Source organism: Podarcis tiliguerta (assembly GCF_965153285.1).
Source record: "Podarcis tiliguerta genome assembly, chromosome: 10".
In the NCBI taxonomy this organism is placed as follows: Eukaryota; Metazoa; Chordata; class Lepidosauria; order Squamata; family Lacertidae; genus Podarcis; species Podarcis tiliguerta.
The window spans coordinates 590,607-604,771 of record NC_139543.1 but is presented as its reverse complement, the minus strand read 5'-3'; the positions used below and the strand labels follow the sequence as shown (position 1 = coordinate 604,771).

Genomic DNA, 14,165 nt, shown 5'->3' with positions numbered 1-14,165 from the left:
TGTCACAGGCAAACACAGCATCTGTAAGGAGTGGATGCTGCCAAAACTAGCAGAGATAACGCTCCAGGCACACAGCCATTTCTGTCTTGTAGATTTATTACCAAAAGTTCAAAGCAGTTACAAGAGTTCAAACAAACGCGTTCATGCTCATCTCAGTCAGATGTCTCGACTGAAGATTTGTGACGTCTTTTTCCCCAGCATGCCCATTGGTGCAGGGCACGCCTCCTACTTCCTTTGTTCTGTGAGTAGCTCGTTCCGGGGACTGGTTGCCCCCTCCCTATTTCCTCCTCTGAATCGGATGATAAACTGCTAATGAGCTCTTTCGGCTCTCTGTAATTGCCTCTCCCCTCCCCACCTCTCCAACTGTCTCCCTTTCCCTGACATCCACCCCCTCCTCAAAGGCCCTCTCCCGTTTGGGAGACTCGACCGTCCCCTCATCGTCCATTGTCTCAAACACCTGTTGAAAAAAACCTACCTCGGGGTTTGGGTTTGTCAGGGAAAAAATTGTGAAACTCCTCCACTAAGCCCTCATCGGTGATACAGCTTTCCTGGGACCCAGGTATTCTCTGAACTCGGGGCCCCTTCCCACGCCACCAGATACTCTAACTGTTCCCCACTCCAGCAAGAATCCAGTATTTCTGTCACCTCGTTGCACTGCTCCCTTTCCTCCATTTTGGGTGGTGGGAGTTCCCCATCCCCACTACCCTGCCTCCTTCCCCCTTCCCTGTAGGGGGACAGCAGTGACCTGTGAAACACCGGATGGATTCTCATGCTCTCTGGCAACCTTAATTTGAATGCCACCGGGTTGATTTGCTGGATTACCTCAAATGGCCCCACCCTCCTAGGTTTGAGCTTCCTGCAACCTCCCTTCCAGGGCAGCCCTTGCGTGGACAACCACACCTTGTCCCCAACCCGGATGACTTCCCCTGGTTGTCGACGCTTGTCAGCCTCCCTCTTGTAAATTTCCTTGGCCCTTTCCAAGTTCAACTGAAGTTGTAGGTGCAGTGCCTCCATTTCCTCTGCAAAACATTCTGCTGCCAGCACACTCCACGTCTCCACCCCCCTACCCGGGAATGCTCTTGGGTGACGCCCGTGGTTAGCAAAGAATGGAGTCATCCCCGTGGAAACGTTCTCTGCATTGTTGTAGGCAAACTCGGCTACAACAAGTTTGTCCACCCAATCGTTCTGTCTCTGACTACTAACACCGCAAATACTGTTGCAAAACAGCATTTGATCTCTCCGCCTGCCCATTTGTCTCGGGATGCCTTGCTGTGGTGAAGCTCACCTCCACTTGCAACAAAATCATGAGCTTGTGCCAGAAACGTGAGGTGAACTGAGTCCCCCTGTCTGAGACCACCCGTGTAGGTACCCCATCTAACCTAAACATGTGCTCAACGAACAGCTTGGCTGTTTCTTCTGCCGTCATGGCATGCGAGCAAGCCACAAAATGGCACATTTTGGTTAGGCGGTCCACCACCACCATGATCGCTGTCTTTCCCTTGGACCTGGGCAGATCAGTGATGAAGTCCACCGCCACCACCTCCCATGGCCTTCCCGGTGTGGGCAAAGGTTCCAGTAAACCTGTGGGCGCCGCCCTTTCCCCTTTAGCCCTTTGGCAAGTGTCACATCCTCTCACATATTCCTTCACATCTTCCCTCACCTTGGGCCACCAAAATTCCCTGGTCACCAGCAACATGGTTTTGTGCTGCCCAAAATGCCCCGCCGTGCAACTATCGTGGAGCTGTTTGAGCACCCTGTTCCTAAGGTTTTCACCTGGGACATACAAAGCTCCCCTATAGTACAGGAGCCCCCCTTTCACTTCGAAACCACCCTCGGCACCCCCTTTTGCCTTAACTCCCCCATCTTTTCCCTGGCAAAGTCATCTTCTCTGAGCAGCCCCATCAGCTCATCATCTTTGACCAACGCCCCCCCACACATCCACTTGCTCTCGGGGAACATCAGTCTAGCAACCGGAGGCCCTTCTTCCGCCAGATACTCTGGTTTCCGTGACAATGCATCCGCCCTCGCATTCTGTTCTCCTGGCACATACTGGATCTTAAAGTTAAAGTTGGCAAAGAACTCTGCCCATCTTATCTGTCTCTGGCACAACACTCGCGCCGTTCGCCAGTACTCCAAATTCTTGTGGTCGGTGCACACCAAAATTTGGTGCCTCGCTCCAATCAGGAAATGCTGCCATTGTTTGAATGCCGCGATGATCGCAAGCAATTCGTTATCATAGATAGTGTAGTTTTGCTCCGATTTACTCAGTTTCCGTGAAAAAAAAGCACACGGCCGCCACTCCCCCTTTTGATCTAGCTGCAGCAACACCGCCCCGATCGCCCGATCAGAAGCATCCGTCTCAACTCGCAGTGGTTGATGGGGTTGACGTGGAGCAGTTGCTCCTCTGATGCGAAGACCCTTTTAAGCTTCTCGAACCCCTCTTGTGCAGCCTCTGTCCAACGGAACTTCTTGGCACTAAGACAGTCCGTTATGGGCGCCGTCAGTTTCGCGAAGCCTTTGATGAACTTCCTGTAGAAATTGCTGAAGCCCAGGAAACGCTGAACATCCTTCCGGGTCTTAGGGCTCTCCCATTCCACCACCGCCTTCACCTTCTCCGGATCCATGGCCAAACCCTTGTCCAACAGCCTGTAACCCAGGAACTCGACCTCCTTCACATGAAACTGACATTTCTCCAGCTTCACCCACAACCGATGCTCCTTAAGTTTGCTCAGGACCTGACATACGTCTTTTACGTGCTGTTCCTCATTGTCTGAGTACACCAGCATGTCGTCCAAAAAGCAGACGCAGTTACGGTACAGCAACGGCCCTAGCACGTGATGCATGAATGCCTGGAAACAGGGGCTTCCACACTGCAAGCTGAAAGGCATAACGAGATACTCAAACGCCCCCAGCGGGGTGAACATGGTGGTCTTCCACTCATCGCCCTCTCGCACTGTGATGAGGTTGTAGGCCCCCCGGAGGTCCAGCTTGGTAAAAAAATTTCCCTTCCGCACCCTGGCCAGAACGTCATCGATTCGCGGCATTGGGAAGGCCACAGGTTCCGTCAGGCTGTTCAGGACCCTGAAATCCACTACAAGTCTCTTCTCGTTAGTCGATTTCTTGTCCACGAAGAACACGGGGCTCCCAGCTGCCGCCTGGGATTCCCTGATGAATTCCCTTTCTGGATTTTTCTCAATACAGTCCCTCAGTTCCTTGATCTCTCCCTCCGACCTCTGTCCTGTAGGTCCCTATAATATGAAGGAATTTCGGTCATCCCTGCTTTACATGCTACTGCCATCCTGGCCTCCGTCCGCTGAGGTTGCTCTAGGCCCAGGCAGTTCTCCATGCAGTGCGTCGAACCGAACGTTAGGGACCGTTGATGCCAGGAAACCACCGGATCGTGCAAGGCCAACCAGCTCATGCCCAGTATGATAGGCGGACCTGCCAATGTGGCCACATGAAAGGCGATGAACTCAGAATGAGTAGACACCCGCATCCTCATGGGAGGCATTTGATGGGTCACTTCACCTCCCAACAGTTCTCTCCCATCAATTGTAGTGACTTGCAACGGAAAATCCAAAGGCCTCAGGTTCAGTTGGTGCTGCGCTGCAAACCCCTTGCTAAAAAATGATGCAGAAGCTCCTGAATCCACTAGGGCCAACTCCTCCACCGCCTGGCCATTTGGGAGCTCTAAGACCACCTTCAACACTATGCTTGCTTTGGGGTGTCCAAGCCAAGGACTTTCGCTGTCACTTCAGCCTGGCTGCTGCCCCGGTTCACCACCAGCAAGGCCTCCTCGTTTCCCAAAATCCTGGGTGCCTCTGCCTCTGTCTGTTGGGTGGCCCCAACCATTCCCTGCCAGTTACGACGCTCCGGACACACTCTGGCAAAGTGCCCTGTTTTCTGACAGAAAAAACATCTCTTGGCAGCTTGCCAGTCCTTTTTCTCCTTGCCGCCCGGCCGTTGAGTTTTCAAACTTTCCCGCACGCGGGCAGAGCCTATTTCTATGGGCTCTGGCAGTTGTTGACCTTCTGAGGCAGCTGCCGGCATTTCAGGAATGTGGTTACCATTCCTGAAATGGAACCACATTCAGGAATGTGGTTACCATTCAGGAATGTGGTTACCTTTCTTTGCCCTGTTTCCTTTCCCGCTGTCTGGCTTCCTGCCTCAAACCCAACGCAAGCGCAGCCTTCGTTAACCCATCCATATCCTTGGGACAGGGGGCCCTAGCAAGTTTGTCCTTAACTTCAGTGTTCAGTCCAGCCTTAAACAACGCTTGCACAGGCTCTGACTCCAAGTCCCATCCCAGTTTGTGTACAAACATGGCGAATTCTGACCAGTAGCTTTGCACCGTGTATTTGCCTTTTTTCAAAGCCAACAGCTCCTCCTGCGTCTTGTCAATTAAACTTTGATCTGCGTAGATAAAGTCCATCGCTTGCCAAAACTTGGACAGATTTCGAAGCGCTTCATTATTAGAGGCAACGGCCTGACGCAGCTTTTGGCCCCTCCCGACAGATGACTAATTATGTGAGCAACTTTCTGAGCATCGTTGGCAAATTGAGCCCCTTGCAGCTCCAAAAAATATCTCATTTCCGTCTTAAAATCCAGATAAGCCTCCGGATCGCCATTAAATTTTCCCACCCACACAGCCTTGCCCCCTGCCAGTAGCCCACCTGTGGCTCCTTTCTGAGCAGCTCTGGCTTCCTCAAGACGGGACTGCAAGTCCGAAGCGCGGGCCTCAAGTCCGGCATTTCTCTTCCTCAGCTCAGAAATCTCTTTCTCCATTCTTGGGCTATTTCCTCTCTTCACTAGCTTTCAGCAGCAGTGGAGTCGAGACCATGCTGTAAGGAGTGGATGCTGCCAAAACTAGCAGAGATAACGCTTCAGGCACACAGCCATTTCTGTCTTGTAGATTTATTACCAAAAGTTCAAAGCAGTTACAAGAGTTCAAACAAACGTGTCCATGCTCATCTCAGTCAGATGTCTTGACTGAAGATTTGTGACGTCTTTTTCCCCAGTATGCCCATCGGTGCAGGGCACGCCTCCTACTTCCTTTGTTCTGTGAGTAGCTCGTTCTGGGGACTGGTTGCCCCCCCCCTATTTCCTCCTCTGAGTCTGATGATAAACTGCTAATGAGCTCTTTCGGCTCTCTGTAACTGCCTCTCTCCCCCCTCGTCTCTCTAACCGTCTCCCTTTCCCTGACAGCATCCACCCCACCACAGATGCTCACCATGCTAAAAGGCAGGAGACAAGAACAACAGTAAAACAAACCACACCCTGCAGAAAAAATCCATAATTTGTTTGATCATCTGTGGGACAAGTAATAGTTAACCATTAGTAAACAAACCTCGGCATGGTTTTATGTGCAAAAGAGGTCACAAGCTCATCCGCTGAACATGGATATCATCCAGTCAGAAGAAAACATTTTTTTAAGTCCCATTGACTTCAATAGGATTGAATTCTCCAGATGCTTACCTCTCCCACTGAAATTAGTAAGATTATAAGAGGTATGATTCAGCCAAAGAACTTAAGTTCTTTTAAATCTCATTGATTTCAATAAGCATGTTCTTAGCTCACTCCAAAAGCAATCTAGAGGGATCACTACTTTCGCTGGACCATTTTATTTTATTATACCTGACTTTTATTAAAGAATCCTAGCACAATTTATTCCCATGGACTCCATTTTATTCCCACACATATCCAATCCATTTGTGATCATCAACATATATTGCCCTATAATAAACAAAGGTCTGAACACGGAATTCAAATATTTGTGTTGCACAGATTGCCACCTGCTACCATAGTTATTTGCTTTGAGCGCTACAGAAGGCCTCACCAAACTAGAATCTCTGTGTGCTAAAATCCTAGTTATATGTGGCAACATTCACACTGCCAAATCTATGATATAGGCAAACCACACTGGAGTATAGGAATATGGAAAGCTGAATTATACAGAGTCAGATCATTGGTCCATCTAGCTCAGTATTGTTGACAATGACTGTCAGTGGCTTTCTGGGGTTTCAGACAGGTGACATTCACAGCCCTACCAAGAAATCCTGGAGATTGAACCTGGAACCTTCTGAAAGCAATGTAGATACTCTACCACTGAGCTATGTAAGGCCCTTCCCCAATCAACAGGGAATCAGTGGCAACAGTGGGTGTGGAAATTCAGCTGTTGTACCACTATTTGCATATCTTTCCCCCAATTTTCTCTCCTCTCCTTTGTGTTTACCCACATTGTTGAAATTCAGAGCTGGATCTTTCGTGTCACCCTGAGATGTAGCAACACTCAAGGATAGCAGCAATTCAAAAGCACAGTGCTCTGTACATGAAAAGGTGTCAATAAAAAAGGGATTCAGTAGATTGAAAATCTCTTCCTCAGAGCCACCTACACATGCTCAGCACACACACATGCTATACGCTTCTCGAGGATAGGGCCCTATCTTTTTTCACTCATACTGTATATAGAAACTGCTAAGCGCCTTGTAACTTGATGAAATGATGATAATGAAAGTGTAGAAGAAACTGCATGTGTCAAACATATCGAGTGTAGCTGAGTTAACATACCTCTGTCATTACTGTATCTTGGCACTTCTTAACATATTTGCCGTCTGCCTTGACAATGGTTTGCAGAAAGCGCAGATATTCCACGTGGCGGCCATGCGTCTCGATGCAGTGAACAAAATGCTGCACCACCCGCTCACTAATTTCATTGCACAGATGGTAATTGTTTGTGAAGATGTGTCGCATGGTTTCAGCCTCAAGAAGCTAATTTAAAAACAATCAAAAAGCCACTCAGAAAAACAGCAAAGATGGTGCTTTCACAAAATTCTGACTGAAGTAGTTAGAACACATGGGAATCTCAAGTTACTACCGCATAATAAAACTGCACTGGCAGGAACTGTCAGAGAAAGCTACAGGGAAGACTTCCCAATGCCTCCAGGTAAGGTAAATAAAATAGATCTGAGATTTCATTTCTTGTGTTGTTTCTCAATATAGTTGTAGCTCCATGCCTGGTGTCGCCTTGGTCCATTTAACTTAGCATTTTTTACAATAAGTGGCAGCAGCACTCCAGGGTTTATTTCCCGTCCTGATTGAAGATGTCAGGGATTGACCTCAAATGTTTTGAATGCAAAGCAGGTGCTCTGCTGCAGAGATACAACCTAAGACTGACCTTTGAGCAGATCCTCGGACTCAGTAGGGCAACCAGATGGCCTGCAGGAGCCTCAAGTGACCCAACCAAGTTAGCCAATATAAAGCTTGTTACATGGGTATGTTGTGGGTGTAGTCAAAGCAGAATAAGGGTATTAAAAGAGGGTGTGGAAACACCCTGGAACCAAGGAAAAATTCAAGTCCTGGCCACTGGACTAGAAGGGAAGGGACAAGTGTCATAACTGGACTCCCATTCGAAGGTCCTTTAATGCAGAGCTACCAAGAAAGGAAATCATGTTGTGCTACAGGGCATTCTGCTGAGGAAAGATCACTGGTGGGACCATGGGTGTCTATACGTGCACATTTTATTTAACATGTGATATGACTACTGGCTATGTTACTCTTCTCCCATGCAAGCAACCCCAAGTGTCCAGTCTTAGAAAAAATAGTTTTAAGGGGGGGGCGGAAGGTGTAAAGTCACATGGTAAATAAAAATACATTCTAAATTTGAGTGTGCTCACAATTCTCCTTCATTTAGCCACAGCTTGGTGTTTCAAGTCATGGGTCAAATTTTCCTGTGTCTGACATCTTATATGACATCAAGGCTTAGGGAAGGGAAGGTAAAGGTAAAGGGACCCCTGACCATTAGGTCCAGTCGTGACCAACTCTGGGGTTGCGGCTCTCATCTTGCTTTATTGCCTGAGGGAGCCGGCGTTTGTCCGCAGACAGCTTCCAGGTCATGTGACCAACAAGACTAAGCTGCTTCTGGCGAACCAGAGCAGCGCACGGAAATGCCATTTACCTTCCCGCCGGAGCGGTACCTATTTATCTACTTGCACTTTGATGTGCTTTCGAACTGCTAGGTTGGCAGGAGCAGGCAACAAGAAACGGGAGCTCACCCCGTCACAGGGATTCGAAACGCCGACCTTCCGATCGGCAAGTCTTAGGCTCTGTGGTTTAACCTACAGTGCCACCTGTGGCCCATTTAAAGGTAGAGGGACCCCTGACCATTAGGTCCAGTCGTGACCGACTCTGGGGTTGCGGCGCTCATCTCGCTTTATTGGCCGAGGGAGCCAGCGTACAGCTTCTGGGTCATGTGGCCAGCATGGCGAAGCCGCTTCTGGCAAACCAGAGCAGTGCACAGAAACGCCGTTTACCTTCCCGCCAGAGCGGTACCTATTTATCTGATTTGGAAATGTGATTAGTTAATCAACCAATTAATAAATAAATAATATCCATAACCAACTTAAGATTTATTTAATCAGATGACAGGCCTAATTATAGTGAATTAAAATAATAAAGATAAGAGGATAGTCTCCTGTGTTGTCTGCTTCTGAAAGATCTGATCTTACACATACCACACAAACACACACACAACTAAGCTAAGCAATTTGATCACTTCCAGTTCTTTGCAGCGTGAAAACAAAGGAGGTGGCCCTAGTGATCAAATCTGAAGGTCACCAACTTACTGCCCTGCAGATGTTTTGGACTGCTCCGACTCCTTATTCCTGCCCTGGTCCACTGTTAGGGAAAAGGGATGTATCTGAATGTTTAGGTATATTTGAATGCAACTCTTGGTAGTACAAATGACTGTTATGCAAGGGATTTATCATCAACTCAAAATACTCACACCAGGTGTTAAAAATAAGTTGAGGTGTTTATGAAGTAGAACTTGATTCTGAGGGTTTCCACGACAGAAGTTCTGAAGGAACAGGTGAGCTAAGTTCATAACTTCATTCATCTTTTCATCAGTCTTTGTGTCAATTCATTTTTCAAATGTAAAAGGAACAAAGCAATAAATGGACCTGTTAAACACTTAACTGGAAATATATAAACAATATCACTTCAAGTGGCAACAAACTTCCTTGTAGGTATGGAGTTTCTGTTTCTTCCTGTGTTCATCAATGTTACCTTATTCAGTTTACCTGGTTTGCTTATGTGTCTATTTATTTATTTATTTATTTATTTATTTATAATATCCCACATCCTTGAATTAAAACAAAGGCATCTTAGAAATACTAAGCAATACTAGAAATACTAGGCAACATATGACAGAAACTTTTTAAAAGCTTTAAAAACTTTAAAAATAAATCTAAAAAGCAAACAGTTAATACTTTTCCAGCAGAGATTCAGCAGGAATCCTAACTAACTTTCAGGTGGCCCTTAAAAACCTTTTTATGCTAAAACAGGCCCATTCGGTTGTTTAAATTTTCTTAAGACAGGCCAGTCATTTTGTGATTGCATTGTTTTGTGTATTAAATTGTTGTACACCACCTTGATATTTCATACAAGTTTGCAGTCTGTAATTATTTTTACAAAGAAATTTAAAATAAAGTAAGTTAATAGTGCCTAGAGACAGGTTTTGCATCCATAGCAGTGATCAGAGGAGGAATGACCACTAGGAGGAGGCGCAGAGAGAAGAAACACCCTGGTGCATCTGCAACAGCACAAATGGACGCCTTCATCTGCCCCACCTGTAACAAAGCAGGTCTCTCCCATATTGATCTTGATAGCCACAGCAGGTGCTGCAACCTTCCAACAATTTGACTTCACCCCCAAAAGCGCACTCCTCACTGTCTCCCAAGACAGGAGGATGGATGCCAACAAAGTCTGGGGTGTGGGGAAGGGGGACATGTCTGTTTGCGTCTACTAGGCTTCTTGTGGGACAAGACCAGGGACAAGACCAGGGCAACAGGGCCACTGCTAAGAAGTCTCTGCACAAGTTATTTGGTTTGCAGGGGGCAGGTTTATACTTTTGGTGAAACTTAAAACAGAACTCCTACAGAATTAACTAATAAATGAGGCATTGATATGAGGGATCATTTCAGGCATTCTAGAATGAATATATCAATTATCATTAAAGTGGTAACACTTAACCAACTGAAACTGATTAAAATTATTTAACTGATTTATTAGAGTGATCCACAGGGGAGGAAATATTCCCAATAACATGGTGCCTACAGTGACATAACTATACATCACCACACAATGCACGTGTGTGTTTTTTAAGGAGTGTGCTTTTTCTTTAAAACTATTGTTTTATTCATGTGTAAGTTTGATGAATTGATTTTTGGTTCCTGATTTCTTTAGAATCAGATAACAGCCTAACTGATCTGTAGAAAGGACGTTATGATCAGAAATACAGACGATGTGTCAGGGAAGAGTTAGAAGTTTCCAGTTTCTCAGAAGGAGAAAGCATTCCCCCAAGGGGGGAAGGAGAGCAGTGAATCTAATAGAAGAGAGCAAGAGGAACAACAGGGAGGGACCGGCTGCTCCCAGGAAAGGCAAGGGTTAAGTTCTAGCTCAGATTGGGAGGAGGGGAGATACAAGCCAGCTCTACCCAGGAGGTTAGAAAAAAGAGCGGGAAAGCGAAGGGAGAGGCGCCTTCGCCATTTGGAGGGTGGCTGGTCATGGAGAAGCAGAGCTCAGAAGGTATCTGAAATAAGTGACCGAATCCCACGCCCACAGGCTTCTCCCGCCTGTGATTTTTTTGCGGGTCTCCGCCTTCGCCATGGCTGCCAGACCCAGATTCCCACGGGGCAAATTCCTCCCGATCAGAGGAATTCCGCCATTACCGGATGCACCAACCCGGAAGTCCGCAAAATAAAGATTTCCCTGGCTGCTTAGTCAGTTGGAAATGTGTCTTTCAGGAACAGAAGAAACTTAGTTGACCTTTCCCTTATCTTTATTGCATTCTAATTAGGGCTTACTCTTTTCTTTTTTAGTTGTTTTTATTCAAGATTTTCTTGGGTTAAAAAAGTACATACATTGTGTCAGGACTGGTCGTTGTCCTCTTCAGATCACCACACAAACGCTTCTTGTTCTTTTATAACTTTTTATTGTGTGTTAACAAAACAATCTTATAAACGGTTCTTAAATATTCTTCCTCAGAGTCACTTATTTCAGATACCTTCTGAGCTCTGCTTCTCAGTGACCAGCCACTCTCAAAATGTCGAAGGCGCCTCTCCCTTCGTTTTCCCACTCTTTTTCCTACCCTCCTGGCTAGAGCTGGCCTGTATCTCCTCTCCTCCGAATCTGAGCTAGAACTTAACCCTTGCCTTTCCTGTGAACAGCCAGTCCCTCCCTGTTGTTCCTCTTGCTCTCTTCTGTTAGATTCACTGCTCTCCTTCCCCCCTTGGCGAATGCTTTCTCCCTCTGAGAAACTGGAAACTTCTAACTCTTCCCTGACATTAAGTATAAATAGATTACTAGAATATTAAAGGAAAAATAAGGTTAGAATGTGTTAAGATAATTATAGGACAGAAAACAGAGGAAGATGGAAAGGAATTGCTGAAACAATTGACAGAAGTGGAATACAAAAAGGGAGGTGGAGGAGGTTGGTGAAATAAGTGAATGAAAGACAAGATATTGAAATTGTTTGAGTGTTTTAAACTGTTTTTGTTTGGTTTTGTTGGTTTAATGTGTTAGTGTTATGTAGTGTCTTTGTATTGTATTGTATTGTATTGTATTGTATTGTATTGTATTGTTCTTTTTTTGTTTTTGTTTTGTCTTGTAGTGTTTAAATTGTTGAAAAAGTAATAAATATTATTTTTTTAAAAAAGAAATCTTTATTTTGCTCCTGCAAGTGTAGTCACACAGTTGCCTTGAAATGTCTCAGTTCTAGTTTAAATGCCCACAGCTGTATCCAGACTAAGATAACTCATCTTAGGTCCCAATGAAAACAATGGGGAATTCTAGTCATGACTTAGGCAGCTGTGGGAAGGTCTCAGCAACAACTTCATGGGGGCAAGACCTACCAGAGATGAGTTGCTGTCTCTGACACTCCACCAAGTCTGTGCAAGATTGTCTTTTTGCTAATAAAGAGTTAACTTCAACTTGCTGGGTGTGTTTTACAGCTGGCTCGCCCCTGTCTCCTGCTGTACAAAGGTGACTGTCACATTCGTTGCTCCACCCCAACTACCTCTGGCCCTGCCCTCCATTGGCATGTGGTCCCCAGAAGATTGCCTGTGAGCTATTGTGGCCCTTGGGTTAAAAAAGGCTCTTCAACTTGGCATAAACGTTAATTACCTTCTCATAGGGTATCTGCAGAAGATCCAACACCACACTGTGAGCGCCCATATTTTTAAGCAAGCGCTGCTGCTGCTGACGACATTTTTTATTCTGGATGCACAGTTTGCTTAAGCGGATCAGAATCTGGTGATAAAAGATAGCATGTATTGTACATAAATACAAAGTCAGGGGAAATATGAGTTGCTACCATAGTGAATATACCTAATTGATACTTTGAAGCATTTTATCAACATACCTCCATAACAATATTGTAGTTGTTGCTCTTGTTACTGTCAATCTGAGGTTTCTTACTCCCATCCTGGACTGGACTTAAAATATTTGACTCCTATAATTAAAAAGATAGGGAGGGAGGGGAAAATTTAACTCCAAAATCTTGAAGTGCAGTACCAACATGCATGGAAACCATGTAAAACAATCTTCCACTAACAGTGGGCAAATATTAACCCAAGGTGAGCTAGAGAATTAAAGTACAGAGAATTAAAGACTTTTTCAGGTGGTCCGCAATTTAGCGGAACCACCTGCTACATCGGGGCCCAGTACAGGCCACATGATCTCCTGCAATGATTTTGCTAAGTTTTTTTGCAGATAAAGTCGCTCAGATTCGGGAAGAGGTAGACGCCACCGTGGGAGCAGGGCCGGGGCAGGAGAGTGCTAGAGTCCTGTCTAGTCAAATTGCGTGGGATCAATTCCAATCTGTTACCTCCGAGGATTTGGACAGGCTGCTTGGACGAGTGAAACCAACCACCTGTCTCCTTGATCCTTGCCCATCCTGGCTTTAAAAAGCTAGCCGGGAAGGGCTGGGCGGTGGGCTTCGTGGGGTGGTGAATGCTTCCCTCCGTGAGGGATCCTTCCCAGACCCGCTGAAAGAGGCGGTTATTAAACCGCTTCTTAAAAAACCATCTTTAGATGCGGCCACGATGGCCAACTATCGCCAAGTCTCAAATCTTCCATTCTTGGGCAAGGTGATTGAGCGAGTGGTTGCTGAACAACTCCAGGCACGTCTGGAAGAAGCGGACCATTTGGATCCCTTCCAGTCGGGATTCAGGCCTCATCACGGGACTGAAACTGCCTTGGTTGCACTGGTTGATGATCTCCGGCGGGCTAGGGACAAAGGTGAGAGCTGTTTCCTAGTTCTGCTGGATCTCTCAGCAGAACGTTTGATAGCATCAAACCATAACGTTTGATACCATCGACCATAACATCCTTCTGGACTGTCTTGAGGGGCTGGGAGCTGGGGGCACTGTCATACAGTGGTTCTGCTCCTTCCTCCTGGGCCGTGTTCAGAAAGTGGTGGTGGGGGATGAGTGTTCAGACCCCTGAGCTCTCACTTGTGGGGTGATTCAGGGTTCTGTCCTCTCCCCCATGCTTTTTAACATCTACATGCAGCCGCTGGGCGAGATCATCAGGGGGTTTGGGCTGGGTGTTCATCTGTATGCGGATGATACCCAGCTCTACCTCTCTTTCAAATCAGAACCAGTGAAGGCGGTGACGGTCTTGTGTGAGTGTCTGGAAGCGGTTGGAGGATGCATGGCGGCTAACAGATTGAGATTGAATCCTGACAAGACAGAAGTACTGTTTCTGGGGGACAGGACGCGGGCAGGTGTGGAGGATTCCCTGATCCTGAATGGGGTAACTGTGCCCCTGAAGGACCAGGTGCACAGCCTGGGAGTCATTTTGGACTCATAGCTGTCCATGGAGGCACAGGTTAAATCCGTGTCCAGGGCAGCTGTGTACCAGCTCCATCTGGTACGCAGGCTGAGACCCTATTTGCCTGCAGACTGCCTCACCAGAGTGGTGCATGCTCTGGTTATCTCCCGCTTGGACTACTGCAATGCGCTCTACGTGGGGCTACCTTTGAAGGTGACCCGGAAACTACAACTAATCCAGAACGCAGCAGCCAGACTGGTGACTGGGAGCGGCTGCCGAGACCATATAACATTGGCTCCCAGTACGTTTCCGAGCACAATTCAAAGTGTTGGTGC

General features: G+C 46.7%; 2 protein-coding genes across 9 annotated transcripts in view; one reads left to right on the top strand and one right to left on the bottom strand.

The window, feature by feature from the left end:
* Nucleotides 1–14,165, top strand: part of NUDT5 (nudix hydrolase 5) — a 1,423,229-nt gene that overhangs the window by 852,335 nt on the left and 556,729 nt on the right. The gene's annotated exons all lie outside the window — the stretch shown is intronic.
* ITPR2 (inositol 1,4,5-trisphosphate receptor type 2) overlaps nt 1–14,165 on the bottom strand; it is a 320,952-nt gene that overhangs the window by 173,607 nt on the left and 133,180 nt on the right. For all 8 annotated transcript variants that reach the window (XM_083399206.1, XM_083399209.1, XM_083399210.1 and 5 more), the window contains 4 exons: nt 12,419–12,508; nt 12,181–12,306; nt 8,783–8,905; nt 6,568–6,768 (listed from right to left, as the gene is read on the bottom strand). In XM_083399206.1, coding sequence (XP_083255332.1) covers nt 6,568–6,768; nt 8,783–8,905; nt 12,181–12,306; nt 12,419–12,508 — 540 coding nt within the window. The remainder of the gene's footprint in view (nt 1–6,567; nt 6,769–8,782; nt 8,906–12,180; nt 12,307–12,418; nt 12,509–14,165) is intronic.